Source organism: Macrobrachium rosenbergii, chromosome 5 (assembly GCF_040412425.1).
Source record: "Macrobrachium rosenbergii isolate ZJJX-2024 chromosome 5, ASM4041242v1, whole genome shotgun sequence".
Taxonomy (NCBI): Eukaryota; Metazoa; Arthropoda; class Malacostraca; order Decapoda; family Palaemonidae; genus Macrobrachium; species Macrobrachium rosenbergii.
In genome coordinates, this window is record NC_089745.1 from 61,131,697 (window position 1) to 61,146,533 (window position 14,837).

At 42.0% G+C, this 14,837-nt stretch overlaps 1 protein-coding gene across 1 annotated transcript in view; it reads right to left on the reverse strand.

Annotated features, from left to right (window-relative positions):
• Positions 1-14,837, reverse strand: part of LOC136838847 (small ribosomal subunit protein mS37) — a 31,749-nt gene that overhangs the window by 12,866 nt on the left and 4,046 nt on the right. Inside the window, exons 2-3 of the mRNA XM_067104492.1 lie at positions 14,222-14,387; positions 4,946-5,064 (exon numbers count right to left, since the gene is read on the reverse strand). Of these exons, the coding sequence (XP_066960593.1) occupies positions 4,946-5,064; positions 14,222-14,378 (276 nt within the window). The 5' untranslated portion in view covers positions 14,379-14,387. The remainder of the gene's footprint in view (positions 1-4,945; positions 5,065-14,221; positions 14,388-14,837) is intronic.

The following is a 14,837-nucleotide window of genomic DNA, read 5'->3' on the forward strand; positions in this document are numbered from 1 at the left end:
CGTAACGGCTAATATAAAAGTGCAAAAATTACGACAAAATGACGAAAGAATTTCTGAAATTTTCGCAGAGTTACCGCTTGACAGCGGACGTAAGGAAAAAGTTTTTTCAAAATTCACCATAAATCGAAATATTGTGCTAGAGACTTCCAATTTGTTGCAAAATGAAGGTAAATGATTGAATATTACTAGAATGTAAGCGTTTTAGCTTACAATTGCGTTTTTCGACCATTTCGGTCGAGTCAAAGTTGACCGGAGGTTGAAATTTTTTGTAGTCGACGACAGTACATCCACTTGGCACCCAACAGACAATTTTAGTCGACGTATGATATGTCCAGCAGGCGTTTAAGGGTTAATGTGTGAAAATAGAGTACAGTATAATGTAGGCTAGGCTACCGTATATGATATACCAAAGTGTAGGCCAAGCCTTGTTTGTTATTCAATTTCTCTTTCTACTGAATTATCATAAGTCAATCTGCATTGAACCTGCAGAATTAGCTGACACTAATAATTACTATACCATATATGAAGAGTATAATGTGTAGTGTAGGCTAGGCTACCATATATGTATAGATGGTACTGATTACCCTAGTGTAGGCTAGATCATATTTGAGATACGATTTTTTCAACATTCCGGTATGTATCAAAGACTATAATGTAAACATGGGTTATACATTACTATTCTATTAACAAAAAATGAGATGGTACCATAATCTAGCAATGAATCTGATTCAAATTTGAGTTTTGGATGCTCTTGAAATGTACAATTTCACAAAGAAAAAATAATTGTCTCTTTATTCTAAAGGTACTGATGCTAAAAAACCAAAGATGAAAAGTAATGTCATTTTATCACGTCTATGTGGAGAGCATTTGTAGAATATCTATCTTCATGGTATAAAAAGCAGACAATACCTATGTAAATCCTGCCCTGAAAACCATGTTCTATGCATTATTTCATGCTTTGAGAGTTATAACACTGAAATGAGTTAGTAAAAAGATTACCTAAATATATTTGTATTTTAATAATTACCTAAATTTCATGCAGATATCTTAGCATTCTGTTATAATAAAACAGAGTAACATAATTGTACAAAAGTAACATCTCATGGACCTTAACTTAGCAGAATTATACCTACTTCCCAGCTACCGTATTCTTACTATTTTTCCCAATGCTACCATTTTAGATGTGGTACATTTTTATATATATCTCTTACATTGAAGGTTAAGTGTACAGTACAGGTTAGTTGAGGCTAGAAACTATGTGGAATTACTGAAAAATATTAAAGTGCAGGCTATAATGTAGGGTCTTTGTTGCTTATCAGAAAGACCAGACCCCATAAGTGTCCAATAAGTTTAGTTGTTGCTATTGAAGTAAAAATGTAATGAGAAAGTTGTCAGTTACATGATTAGCAGAATACTGACTTTGTTACCAGTGGCAAAAACAGATTTACAGTGGAAGGGTTAAATGTGTTAACCGTCTACGCCATGTCGGGCATCTCATCTTGGGACAGGAAGGCAGTGTTTCAGAGGTTGCTGGTGTCAGGAGGTAGACCTTTAACCTTCCTGGCACACTTGAGTGGCAACCAGTGGGTAAACTTAGTCCTTCAGAGGAAGACATGATTGCCTCATTTCTTTAGGCAAGTGATGCATGAAAGCAGCCTCTCACAGTGAAACAGTTTGGTGTTGGGCTCTTCCCTACTCTTTCCTCAGAATAAAATGGAAGTGGTGGTGGATTGGAGAGTCCCAGTGTTCCATAACTCCCTGATCACTTACACGGTCTTTAAGCCTAATGCTTCTTTGAAGGCAGATTTGTCCAAAACCAGTGGGTCTGGCTAAGCCTTCCACATCTGGGATGGTGAGGAAGCCTGCTCCCCACAAAAATCAGACAAGGAGTGAAAATACTTACTCTTAGAGGGATGGGAACCTTCCAAGCCCTTTTGTCCACCTCCCTCTGGCAGAACCAAGAAGGGAGTGGGTTGCTGAGGTTGCCTGTCTTGCCACTGGGCCATGTGGCATTAAGAGGGAGCAGAACCCTGGGTAATACCCATCACTTGGGACAGTTACAGGATTCCATTTTAAGATGTTCGGCCCCCTCCTCTCAGACACACCAGTTTCCAATTTTACCCTTCAGAATCAAGGATATACTGGCCCATGTCGGTAGAGGTGGAGGCAATGACGGAGACGGGCACTATAGAATTCGTGTAGAGCATGTCTCACAGGTTTTACAGTTGGATATTCCCGGTGGATAAGGCGACTGTAGGTTGGAGACCATTGATCAACCTCTCCCAACCGAACAAGCTTGTATTACAGATTCGCTGAAGATGGAGACAGAACAGAATGTGTTTGAATCCATCAAAGAGAATGCCTTCGAGCTTTAAATAAATATGAAGGATCTATTTAAAGCACACCTATGAGGAAAGTTCATTTCTGAATGACACGCCTCATCAGGACATCAATGCTCTGAAAATGCAGGTAGCATGGCTAAGTTGCTAGCATTTCTGGAACAGCTGACTGGTCACTCAATAGTACTGATGAACAAAAACATAACCATCAAGGTTTACATCAACAAGCAATGGAGGAACTGTTTCTCCCTCTAGTCAGTTGGCGGTCAGTTGCACGAATGTGCAGTTTCTCAAGACATCAAGTTGACAGCAAGATACATTCCCAGCAGGTGGAATGTAATTGTGGATCAGCTCATTCATTAGGATTAGGTGGTGGGGACAGAATGGTCCCTACACCACTGATTAGTGAAGGTGTTCAAGTTATGAGTCTCCCAAGTTCATTCTATTCACGTACAGGTTGAACAGATAAGTTTCAGTCTTCTGTTTTCTAGTCCTGGACCCCTGGGCAGTGATAGAAGATATGTTTCAACACACTGGGACAACCTGGTTGTGTACACATTTCCACCTTTCAGATTTCTTTGCAGGGTGATAAAAGTGTTTGTCACCCCTGGTCTTTGCATGACTCTGGTGGCTTAGTTGGCCTCATGCAGAATGGTATCTTATCTTCAATCTCCTGGTTGAGGTGACAAGACAGCTGCCCCTGTGGCCCATCCTCCTGTGTCAAACACGTTTGCTGGTACCATCAGGCAGTTCACTCCCTATAATTTCACCCTTGGGGGTTATCCATCTCCCACAAGAGAGACTTTGCTTGCAGGGCTGCAGGGGAGATGTCAGGGTACCTTCAATGTTCTTCAGCGAACATGTATCAGGGGAAATGGGCCATTCTGTGACTGGTGTCACAGAAGGGGGTACTTCTCTGGTCAGAGTTTCTGTTCAGCAGACTACAGACTTCATCTCCCATTGCTGAGACAAGCACCCTTCAGTCATTGCAGTAAGACTATCGCTCAGCCTTATTGCAGGTTTTCAAGCTGAAAGGGCTAGACCACTTCTTTTTGGTGGAATTTTCTATGTTAAAGAGGAATTTCATACACTCAGAAATTGTATAACTCAGGAACTTTGGCACCCTGAGTGGGGTGTGTCCCTGGTACTTGGGAATCTTACCAGGGCACCTTTTAAACCTCTTGTCGCAGGCTTTGGACAGAGACCTTACGCTTAAGACTGCTTTCCTCTTAGCTCTGGCCTCATCGAAAAGGGTGGGGGAGTTGCATGGCCTGTCATATCTTGTCCAGCATTTGGAAGGGGTGGGGGGGATCTCTCACATTCCTTTGTTCCTGAGTTTGTAGCAAAACTCAGGATCTATCCATACCAGACAAGTGGTTCAAGAGTTTCTCAATCCCCTTCCTCCAAGATTTTTTAGGTGGAGAACCAGATATGATGCTGCTTTGCCCCTTTGCACTGTTAGTTACTATTTGAAAAGAGGTCACTCCCAGATTAAGATACCAAAGTGTAGGCACATTTTCCTTAGTACAGGTAAGCACAAGAATGGAGGCATCTACAAACAGCCTCTTTCCTATCATCATGAAGTAATCAGATGGGCCTACTCTTCCACTGCAGAGGAGGACTTGGACTTCTTTCCCTTGTGAGGGCTCACAAAGTTAGGGGCATGAGTCTGTCCCTTGCTTTTCAGAAATACTTCTCAGTTTACCAGGAAATGAGGGCAGGTGTCCGTTGCAGACAGACTACCTTTACCTCATTCTATCTGAGGGAAGTCACCCAAAAGTCCCTAGGCACTTTCTCCTTAAGACCTATGGTGGCTGCTCAGCTGACTTATAGTCACTAGAGCTCCAGTTTCAGACAGGGTCAGTATCTCATCCAATGTACCTAGGCCTGACATAATTCTAGAGGTGTGCATGTGGAATGACTGGGTTCCCTTCCATCCTTAAATCCTCTTTTTGAGCAATATTTGGGCCAAAGTACTTGCTGGAGTCAGTCTAAATACAGGAATAAACTCTGAGCACCCTCTACCTGTCAGTGACATGGGGCATCACCCTTATCAATTCTCTTATAAGAAGGGGAGGGGAAGGGCATGGTAGCATTTAGTCCTGAACTATTTACTTGTAACAACCAAAACTAAACTGCCTTCCAACATGAAATCTCCTACTTAATTAACTGATTTACAGACTTCAGGCATATATAATGTTGTGGTTGTCCAAAATGTTCCTTACATGAGAAACCACTTCTTTTAGGAAGGGCACTTAGACCCAGGGCCCTGCTACACTGGCCAACCTTTTCCCTAGACCAGTAATAGGTTACAGGAGTCATGACTTTCCCTGCTTGCAAGGCAACTAGGATCATGGCAATCCCCTGGTGGCTTTCAACTCTCAGTCTACTTGAGGATCCAGATGGTTCATGTATAGGACTACCTCCTTCTTCCTGACAGGCAAAGACTAGAGAAACTGGGCACATTTGGGACATAAATATAGGCATATATAATTACTGGGTTTGTAATATTTTTTTTCTTCTTGTTATAACTACAGTTAACATGACCAACAGAAGACTATATCATCAAGAAGGAGTAATTAGGTTGATGGAATTTATCATCTTACCATATACTTTTCATTGCAGCTCTTCAGTGCATTAATTTCCTTGAAACAGCGTGAATCACTAAAGTCATTATCTTTCAAGCAGGCTAGCATCACAGACAACTCTTGAATACAAGCCACATCTGAAAAATGCAATTACAGTATTTGAGTAAACTCTGAATGTTTACTTTTTTGCTTTATAGTAAAATCACAGATAGGCAAAACAGCATAAATCAAACCAAACTATGCAAGAAAAGAAAAAGTAAAATGATGTCTATTAACCTTCCTCAAAGACTTACTTTTTATAAAGAGTAGACATTGAAAAATAAATATACAGTTTTATTAAACCTAAGGTCAAAATAACATAGGTCAGTTCTGCAATAAGAATACAGATTGCTGTATACCTCTAAATTATTTCTCATGTGAATTTAAGATACCATACAACCTTTTATTAAATCAAATCCTTTTATGAAGCATACAATTTAACAGTACAACAGAAAGACAATTATATACAAAGGTATTTCGACTTTTTACGATAATCAGTTACAGTAATGTATGAGAAAAAGCAATATAATGTACATGCTCTTCTGAAAAAGGGCATGGTACCATAAGTGTGATAAATAATGGTGGGTTCATCCACTTAGACTGAAAACTTGGCACCCAAAAAGGACATACAGTAGTGAGAATTGGTTCTTCATATATTAAGAGACAATCATGCACCATCTGAATGACTTAATCTTTGATCTCTCAGTTGCTCAGTGATAATACTGGAAGTAAGCCTCATTCTAAGTGTCCTTCATTCTTCCATAAAAAAACTGAGTGACTGTAATCCTATGACTGTGACAAATGTATTACCATTTATTAATGATAATCAAAACTTTATGAAAGCAACTGGATTACTGTATTATTGTAAGAATAAAAGGTAATTCAGCTGAACCACCAATTATTATTGTAAGAATAAAAGGTAATTCAACTAAACCACCAATTCACATCTCTCAAGTTACAAGGTTATCCTAAAGAATCTGTTCTCATATAAAACTAAAAATAACAGCAATATCTATCTTCCTATAAGAAAGTAACATCACCCACTGTGAGACAGGGTCACCACAATGAAACTAGAGTAAAGCAACTGGAAAACCATTCATTTGCAAGTTATCAAAAAAGGGATTTTGACAAAGGAAAAATCTATTTCTGAGGGAGGCCCCGTGTCACCCAGTGAAATTCCATTCTTACACGAATTTCTAGGTATAAATATTGCTAAATATACCAGAGAAAAAAGCTTCAGGAATGCTGGAGTTACTACCCCCAGATCGAGCATCTTCAATGAAGACGCCGGTATAACCAAGGGTGAGTGAAGGAATCACAACCACAGAGCCACACTCGACAGACATCCCCATGTCAAGATCCCCGGAAGAGCGAGGCCGCACCAGCGCCCACGCCACCACCGCCACGCGGCGACTCCAGGGGCGAACCTGCTCCCTGAAAATACCCAGGCTTCTGAAAAATACTCTGGGAAGGTCTGCGGGTGACACGGGCCTCCTCAGAAATAGATTTTTCCTTTGTCAAAATCCTTTCTGAGCTCAGCCCCCATGTCACCCGGTGAAATAGTGTCAGAGAATCATGCCAAGACTGCAAAGCTACAACAGTATACAAAAGGTGATCAGAAAGAAACACATGCTATGGAAAATAGATTTAATTAAAATATCTCAACAATGAAAATTGGACTTAACTATAGGTAAACACTGGTGGAATAATACACCCCACATCAAAAGATACAATGAAATTGTAAACTTAACCTAGAACAAGGTAGAAAAACCAACATACAGTACAATTAGGGGTAAAATAAAGGGGCCCCTACAATCCAATAGAATAACCAGTAATTATAAACTTAAACCTAAGAACAACGAGATATATCTAAAGACAGAAATTGAGGTACATGAGGCAAAATAAAAACCGCTTCAGTACCTCTGACTTAATCTAAATCCACAACATATCAAATCCGATCCACAAGACAAACAATAACCAGGAAATACCAGTATCGATTATGAGAAGCAAGGCAGTGAGGCATGATTGATCCAGAAAGGCAGGCAGTGAAATAAATGAGGCAGGCGGGCAGGGGAAGGAAAGGATAAGGATAATTAAGGTGGGAGATGACACTCCCACAGCCACTGTAGAAAATTTCAGAGCTTCAAGTGATTTTTAAATAGTGGCGTTTAAACACTAGAGGTGATTTCCATCCTGTATACTTGGTAAGTTCAGCAAAATCCATATTATAAAAATAATTAGTGGAGGTAGCTACTGCTCGGATATCATGAACCTTTGGGACTGAACTGGTTAGCTTGTTTAATAAAATACAGAATTTGTTGTCTTATAGCATTCAACGAGAGAGTACCACCTTTCTCCCTGATAAAAAGAGGACCCGACTTTAAACTGTGGAGTTCTTTGTAGGTAAGACTTTAAGGTATATACTGGACATAATGACTGGTCCTGAGGAAGAGGCACCACCTTCCAGGGGGACCACCTGTCCTGAGGGTCTTCATTCTTTGCTAGGAACGTATGATCAGGGGAAAGGAGGACTTCTCCGGATGGAAGGAAATCAACATGATCATCACCTCTAGTGAGGGCCGATAGCTCTGAAATTCTGCACCTGAAGCCAAGCTAATCAGAAACAAGGTTTTCCTTAACAGATCCAGATATGAGCATAGAGAGTTATCAGTGTCAGTGGCTAATTTCAAAACATCGTTGAGGAACCAGGTAACGGAATGTGGGTGAGTTACTGGTCTCAAACGGGCACATGCTCTAGGGATGGAGGAGAAGTATGAATCTGTAAGGTCGATATTGAAACCGCATAAAAATACCTTCTTTAAGGCTGATTTAGCTGTAGTAATAGTGGCCGGGCAAGGCCTTTTTCAAACAATGACCTAAAGAAAGTAACTGATAGGTTGGTTGTCATAGTTTGAGCTCCAGATGCCTTTTAAAAAGGATGCCAATTTTTGACTGCTGAGTCATACTGTCTGAGAGTAGAATCTCTTGTCTGATTCCAAAACAGAGTGTTGACGGGTCAATGTTTGCTCCCTTTCTTTGCAGCAAACTTTATAAAGTCCATAAAACCAGAGCATTCTGAATTTTATGAAGCTGACACAGTCTTTGTTTGTACTACTTGGGTCAGTCTGGGTTTGGGTATCTGATGACACCGCAACTTGAGTTCCTGTAGCAGAGGGAACCAGTTGCTCTTCGGCCAATAGGAAGCTACCAGAGCTAGTTGGCGTTGAATGACCTGAGTTTGTGCAGAACTTTAACAACATGTTTATTGGAGGAAACAGGTAGATCCTCTCCCAACAATTCCAATCTATGGACATCGATCCGTGGCTAAAGCCTGGGGTCCAGGTTGGGAGCCACGTAACAGGAAGCTTGTGATTGCTCTCCATGGCGAACAGATCCACCTGGAGGCCCGAACCCGCGGCTAATCCAACTGAAGGAGTCCCGTCCAGAGACCACTCCGCTCCAACGGAGTAGTCCTGGACAGGAGTCCGCCACCACGTTCCGCACTTCGCTAGGTGGATGGCTGATAGATGCCAGCCGTGCTTGTTCGCCAAGGAGAAGATAGCTACCATCACCTGGTTTACGCGACCTGATTTGGAGCCGCCCCTGTTGATGCAATGAACCACCACGGCGCTGTCCAGCACAAGCCTGATGTGAATCTGGCCGGCGGGGCGAAGTTTCTTGAGCGTTAGAAACACTGCCATAGCTTCCAAGGTGTTTATATGAAACTGTTGGAACATTGAAGACCACGTTCCTTGGACTTTTGTTTTGGTGAGTACCCTCCCAACCGCTTAATGAAGTGTCCGTGGATTACCAACGCCGGAGGGGGAATTTGGAGTGGAACTGACTTCGACAGGCCACTGGCTGTGGACCATGGCCGAGCCTTGTCTTTCAAGATTCAAGGGGGATTGAAGAGACCCTGTCTCTGAGCCTGACATTGGCTCGCCTCCGCCACACTCTGTTTATATCTTTTAGTTTCGCTTTCAAGAGCAGGTCCGTCACTGAGGCGAACTGAAGGAGCCGAGAATTCTCTTGAGACCGCGGAAGCTGCTTTGTCCTTCAAAAATTTCCTGGTAGCGCAGCAATCTCCTTCCGCTGACGGCGGGAGGGACAGCCTGTAATGAGGTCAGGTCCCATTGGAGACCTAGCCACTGGAACCGGGATTCCGGAGTCAGGCGGGACTTCTCCTTGTTCAACTGAAAGCCTAACGACCCAGGAACTTGACCACTATGGTCGTAGCCTTCCGCACTCCTGAACTGTCGGAGCCCAGATTATCCAATCGCCCAGGTAAGCCGCCAGGGAGATTCCCCGGACCGTAGTTGCTGAACCACTGTTTCCGCCAGTTTCGTAAAAATTCTGGGGCTACATTGAGTCCGAAAGGCATGACTTGAAGGAGTAGGCTTGTTTCCCGAGTTTGAAACCCAGGAAGGAGAGAAGTTCGCGCGCAACCGGGACGTCATAGTAAGCGTCTGAAAGATCGATAGAGGTGGTGACGGCTCCACGCGGAAGTAGAGTCCGCACCTGAGCTACCAACTTGTCGCATCTTATGTAGCGATTTAGACGTGATAGATCTAGAATCACTTTGTTGACCGGAATCTTTCTTTGGAACAGTGAACAACCTGCCTTGAAATTTGAGGTGCCTTACTTTTCTTTATTGCTCTCTTGTTGAGAAGCTCCGTCACAAAATCCTGTAGGGTTTTGGAGGAGGGTTGGTAAAACCTGGTCAAAGGAGGGGGATCCTTGATCCAGCTCCAACCCAGACCTTTGGACACAATGCTGTGTGCCCAGGGGCTGAAGGTCCACTGGTCTTTGAACCAGTAGAGGCGACCACCTACCTGACTGGTCTCAGTGGGAGGAAGAGGGTTTGCTTCCTCTACCACGGCCTGATTTTCCCGAGAGGCAGATCCAGCTCTACCTCTGTATGGGGCGCGACCTCTGCCCCTTGCGCTTCTATTAAGGCCGTGAAAGGCCCCCACGGCCCTCATAGGTGGAATTGTACCGGGAGGAGACGCACGATGGTGCAGCAGGGGTTGGGCTGGTTGAACCAGCACGTATTGGTGGGGTTGAGCCTTGAGGTGGAGGGTTGGCCCACCGCACGAGACTGGGTGTTGCAGATGAAAATAAGCCGAAACACAAGCCAAACAGAAAACAGCAAGCGTCACAATCAAGTGCTAGAAATGGAATGAGTTCAGATGGCGCTGAGTCGCCGTGTGGCGGGCTGGTGAGCGTGGACGCTGGTACGGCCCCTCGCTCTTCCCGGGGATCTTGACATGGGGATGTCTATCGAGTGTGGCTCTGTGGTTGTGATTCCTTCACTCACCCTTGGTTATACCGACGTCTTCATTGAAGATGCTTGATCTGGGGGTAGTAACTCCAGCATTCCTGAAGCTTTTTTTCTCTGGTATATTTAGCAATATTTATACCTAGAAATTCGTGTAAGAATGGAATTTCACCGGGTGACACGGGGCTGAGCTCAGAAATATACTTTAGGAAAATTAAAACAAGTCTACAGGACCAGAAGAAAATATAAAGCGCTACAATGCAAAATACAGGGCATATCCCTGAACAAAATAAAGGTTTTTCATACTAACCAATTAATTATAATTAACCCCAAACTCATGGCCTGTGAGTGTCCCAGAAACCTCAGCCATTTGTTTAACAATATAAATGAGCAGTGGTAGTCCTGTGCATATGCATAAAGACCTCTGGTCTCAAGCAGTTCACCTAGTGACTTTTTACAGGGCATAATATTCTCTCCTTGGGTTGTGGATCAACTGGTAATTACAGCAGCAGCAGCTACTGCTTACATTTCCCACTCCTCACAGGAAGAGTGTAACTACATCAAGTCAAAAGAAATGGAGCTCCTAGACACTGGTTCTTGACTGAGTAGGAATCAAACACAAATTGTTGGAACTTAGTTTGGAGGTATTGTTGATTTCCCGATGAATCAGGCAAAATGACGGGAAGTTGTAAGTGCAAGACTTGAATCATGGATGTGAAACCAAACTTTTCTGTCATACATCCATCATCCTGGAGTGTGTCTAGTTGACCACTGTGCTGAGTACGCTACTGCAAACCCGTGCACCCGCACCATCAATTGAGGAGATGATAGGACACTAGGCACCCCCGCACTCCTCTTGTTGACTAAGGAACTACCATGGTATCATTTCTTAATGACACTACGGAACGCCTATACTTGGATCCTGAGGCTTTGAGATCTAACAAGATCCAGGTTATTGAGGTGTGGATAAGGCTAGGCTAGGTTTAGCTTAGTCTAGGATAGGTTGGGTTAAATACCCAACCTAGACCCTTGAAGAACAGGTAACTACCTTCTGGCTGATGCCATGAAAGACGAAGTCCCAGACGAAGTCCCAGGATACTGAAGTGCAGGATTGGTAAGGTTAAGCTAGAACTAGTTAGGCTAGGCCAAGTACCCAACCAAACCTAACCCAACCTAGCCCCTTGTAGAGCAGGAGACTACCTTCTGGTTGATGCCATTAGACAAGTAGCTCCAGGATATTGAAATGCAAGTCTGGTAGGTTAGACTAGAACTAGTTAGTCTAGGCTAAGTTAGGTAAGTACCCAACTTAATCCAAACCCAATCTAACCTCTTAAAAGTGTAGAATGGGAAGGGGGTAAAATCTTCCAAGGAAGAAGAAGCAACTGGAGGAAGATTGGGAATAGAAAGAACCAGAAGGAGACTGAGAAGCAGCCACTGAAGGAGGAGAAAACCCCTTCCAAGATGGCGCCTTCTCCCTCCTCTGATGCTTCCTCTTGGCAAAAAACCTCCACTGTTCAGGAGGCCAAGAACGACATTCAGAGAGGGGAAGGGAGCGAGCCTTCGACCCCCCCAACAAAGACGGGGCAAGAAACAAGACAGGAACCACAGACAGGAACTCCCACTGGTCCTGGAGAGCAAGTCCGGACCAAAAGCACTGTCAAAGATCTTGTTGACATCAACCTCCATGTTGAGGGAGAGGGGGAAACTTACTAGTTTTAGTTAAGAAGTATCCTCATACGACTGAATAAGAAACCCTCGCCTGAAAACACGAATAACCGCCTTGTCTCAATCCCCTCAATTACGCAACATCTGAGAGACTAACACATTACAACACTCCAAGAAATTGTGTAGTCAAAAATAAAAAACACTGTTTGTTCATGAAAAGGCATTTCAGAATAAGGAGGAAAAGAATGTCGAAGAGGGAAGTTCTTAAACAAGGTTGAGAGATGTCTAAAAACAGAACAGATGGCATTGAGAGTAGGAAACTATCCCTCCCCTTCCCACAGTTACGTGAATAAAGAAAACGGAATACACGAAAAAAACACCAAGGAGATAGGTGCTGGGTTTGCGTAAATACGAAAAAGTAAGTAAAATTATATATAAAGAGAAAAGCTCTAAAACTTATTCTGGCTAAAAACGAGTCAATATGGCTACATAGCAAGAATAAGCGAATATATCACTCGTGAGACATGGAAAAACACGTTGAAATGTATCAATATATCAGTATAAGCAAAGTATAAACAAAAATACAAAATACATTATAAAAACGAGCATATTCAAACAGAAAAGAGTTGAACAGCAGGACAGAGAAAAGCAAAGGTTTGACATTATGCCCTACCTAGTATGTTGACCTCTTTCTAAGGTCCGACTTACATCCATTTTGACTTACAACTGGTTGGTTGGAACCAAGCTCAGTCATAAGTAGGATGGTACTTGTATTCATTTATTCTTGCTGCGTAGCCATATTGACTCATTTTAGTTTGTATAAGTTTTAGAGCCATTCTCCTTATATATCATTTGTTCCTACACGAATACAAACCCTTGGTCTTTACAATGGGATTAACTTTCAACGAGCTGGAAATCCGGGAGTTAAACTTTTGCAAGGAGGCTATGGTAACAGTTACCAATGGTAAAGGCAGAAGCACTGCCCACCAAGTTGGTATACAGGTTCAGATTTTCTACTGCGTAGAACTGAATGTATAACGACTTCGTGGGCGGTGCTTCCACCCCTACCATTGGTAATTGTTACCATAACCTCATTGTAAAAGTTTAATGCCTGGATTTCCAGCTCACTGAAAGTTAATCCCATTGTAAAGACCATGGGTTTCTTTTTGCGTAGGAACAAATGATATATAAAGAGAAAGGCTCCAAAACTTATACAAGCAAAAATGAGTCAATATGGCTACGAAGCAAGAATAAGTGAATACAAGTACCATCCTACTTATGACCGAGCTTGGTTCCGACCAACCGGTTGTAAGTCAAAATGGATGCAAGTCGGATCTTAGAAAGAGGTCAATATACTGGGTAGGGCATAATAACAAATCTTTGCTATATAAAGTACCTAAATAGTACTGTAATGTAATGTACAATTATTTCAACCTTTTGACCATAATGTTTTGATACCCTATGATGCTGCTGATAGGGAAGGGTAACTCAAACTGATGCTGCCAGTGATGAGAGAGCTCTCCTGAGATGGCACATTGCCAAGTAACTCAGTGGTCAACTGTCATATGGTGTGTACTTGTGTGCATCAGCCCACCCAGCCCCACTGCCAGAATTATGGTTGTAAGTAAGAGTGGTCATATGTCGAGCAGGCTGTAAGTCGGATGGTACTTGTATATCATTTGTGAGACAGAAAAACATGTTGAAGTCTTTCGGTATATCAATATATGCAAAGTATAAGCAAAAAAATAAAAAATATATTCAAACACATATGAGACAGTCAAACAGCAGGACAGAGAAATAAATGCACAGCCATACCAGACCGTGGCCAAAAGAAAACTGCGTAGAACTGAACGTACACCAAATTGGTGTTGGTGGTGCTTCCCCACTACCATCAGTAACTGTTACCATAACCCCCTCGGAAAAGTTTAACAGCCAGATTTCCAGCTTGCTGAAAGTTAATCCCATGTGTAAAGACTGATGGTTTGTATTCGTGTAGGAAGAATCGTAGTTTGTATTTTTGTAGAAACAAATAAATTTGGTTCACCTGAATAAAAACAGTTTCCTCACATATCAACTATCCCCTCTTCTTTAAAGTGGGTGCCAGAGAGCAAATTTAAAAGGGCTCAGGTTTTGCTTTGATCCAGCAGTTACATGCCACTTACATTTCATTCACTATGCAGTTCCCCTAAAAGCCCAATATAGCACAACAGATGTTTTTATTGATTACTGTGCAAGTGTCAAAAATCAACATATAGTATTCCAGACAAGTAATTACTATTAACAGAAACAACAAAAATTTGAGTTCAACTTACTCTTCTGTTTATCACTCTTCCCAGAAACATGATCCCTTAAAGATATGGGAAGTATGTTGGTAAAAGGAAATGGGTGGCGACAAGGTCTCCTTCCATTCTTTGGTCGTACACCATTAATTGTATACTGGGCAGTGAGCATAAAAGGAGTAAGTCTCATCCTAAATACCTGTGGTAAAATGGCAGATTATTGAATGCTATGCACTTTTCTTAAATAGTTTCAACATACAGTACTGTATATGCAAATCATATTCAAAGAAGATTCAAAATGAAATAACATAATGCAGATAGAAAACCAATAAAATGCAACAAACAAGAATGGCATGGTACATCTTGATACATATTGTGAGTACAGTACTATTCTAAAATACTGTACTATACTGTATTAAATGAAATAATTAATACCTTATCAAAATGAAAAAAAAATTCACTGCAAAGAAATAGCCAGATATTACTGTAGAATGCCATAAGAGAAATCAATTAATTATTAAAAAGTAGAAATCCAATGAACTGTTAAGGGTTCCTGGCCATGTAAGTAGGTTTATCCTTGAGGAATATTGCTAAAAGACCTGAACATGCTGATTAATACTTCTTGATATGTTTCCATCGTGGGAATATC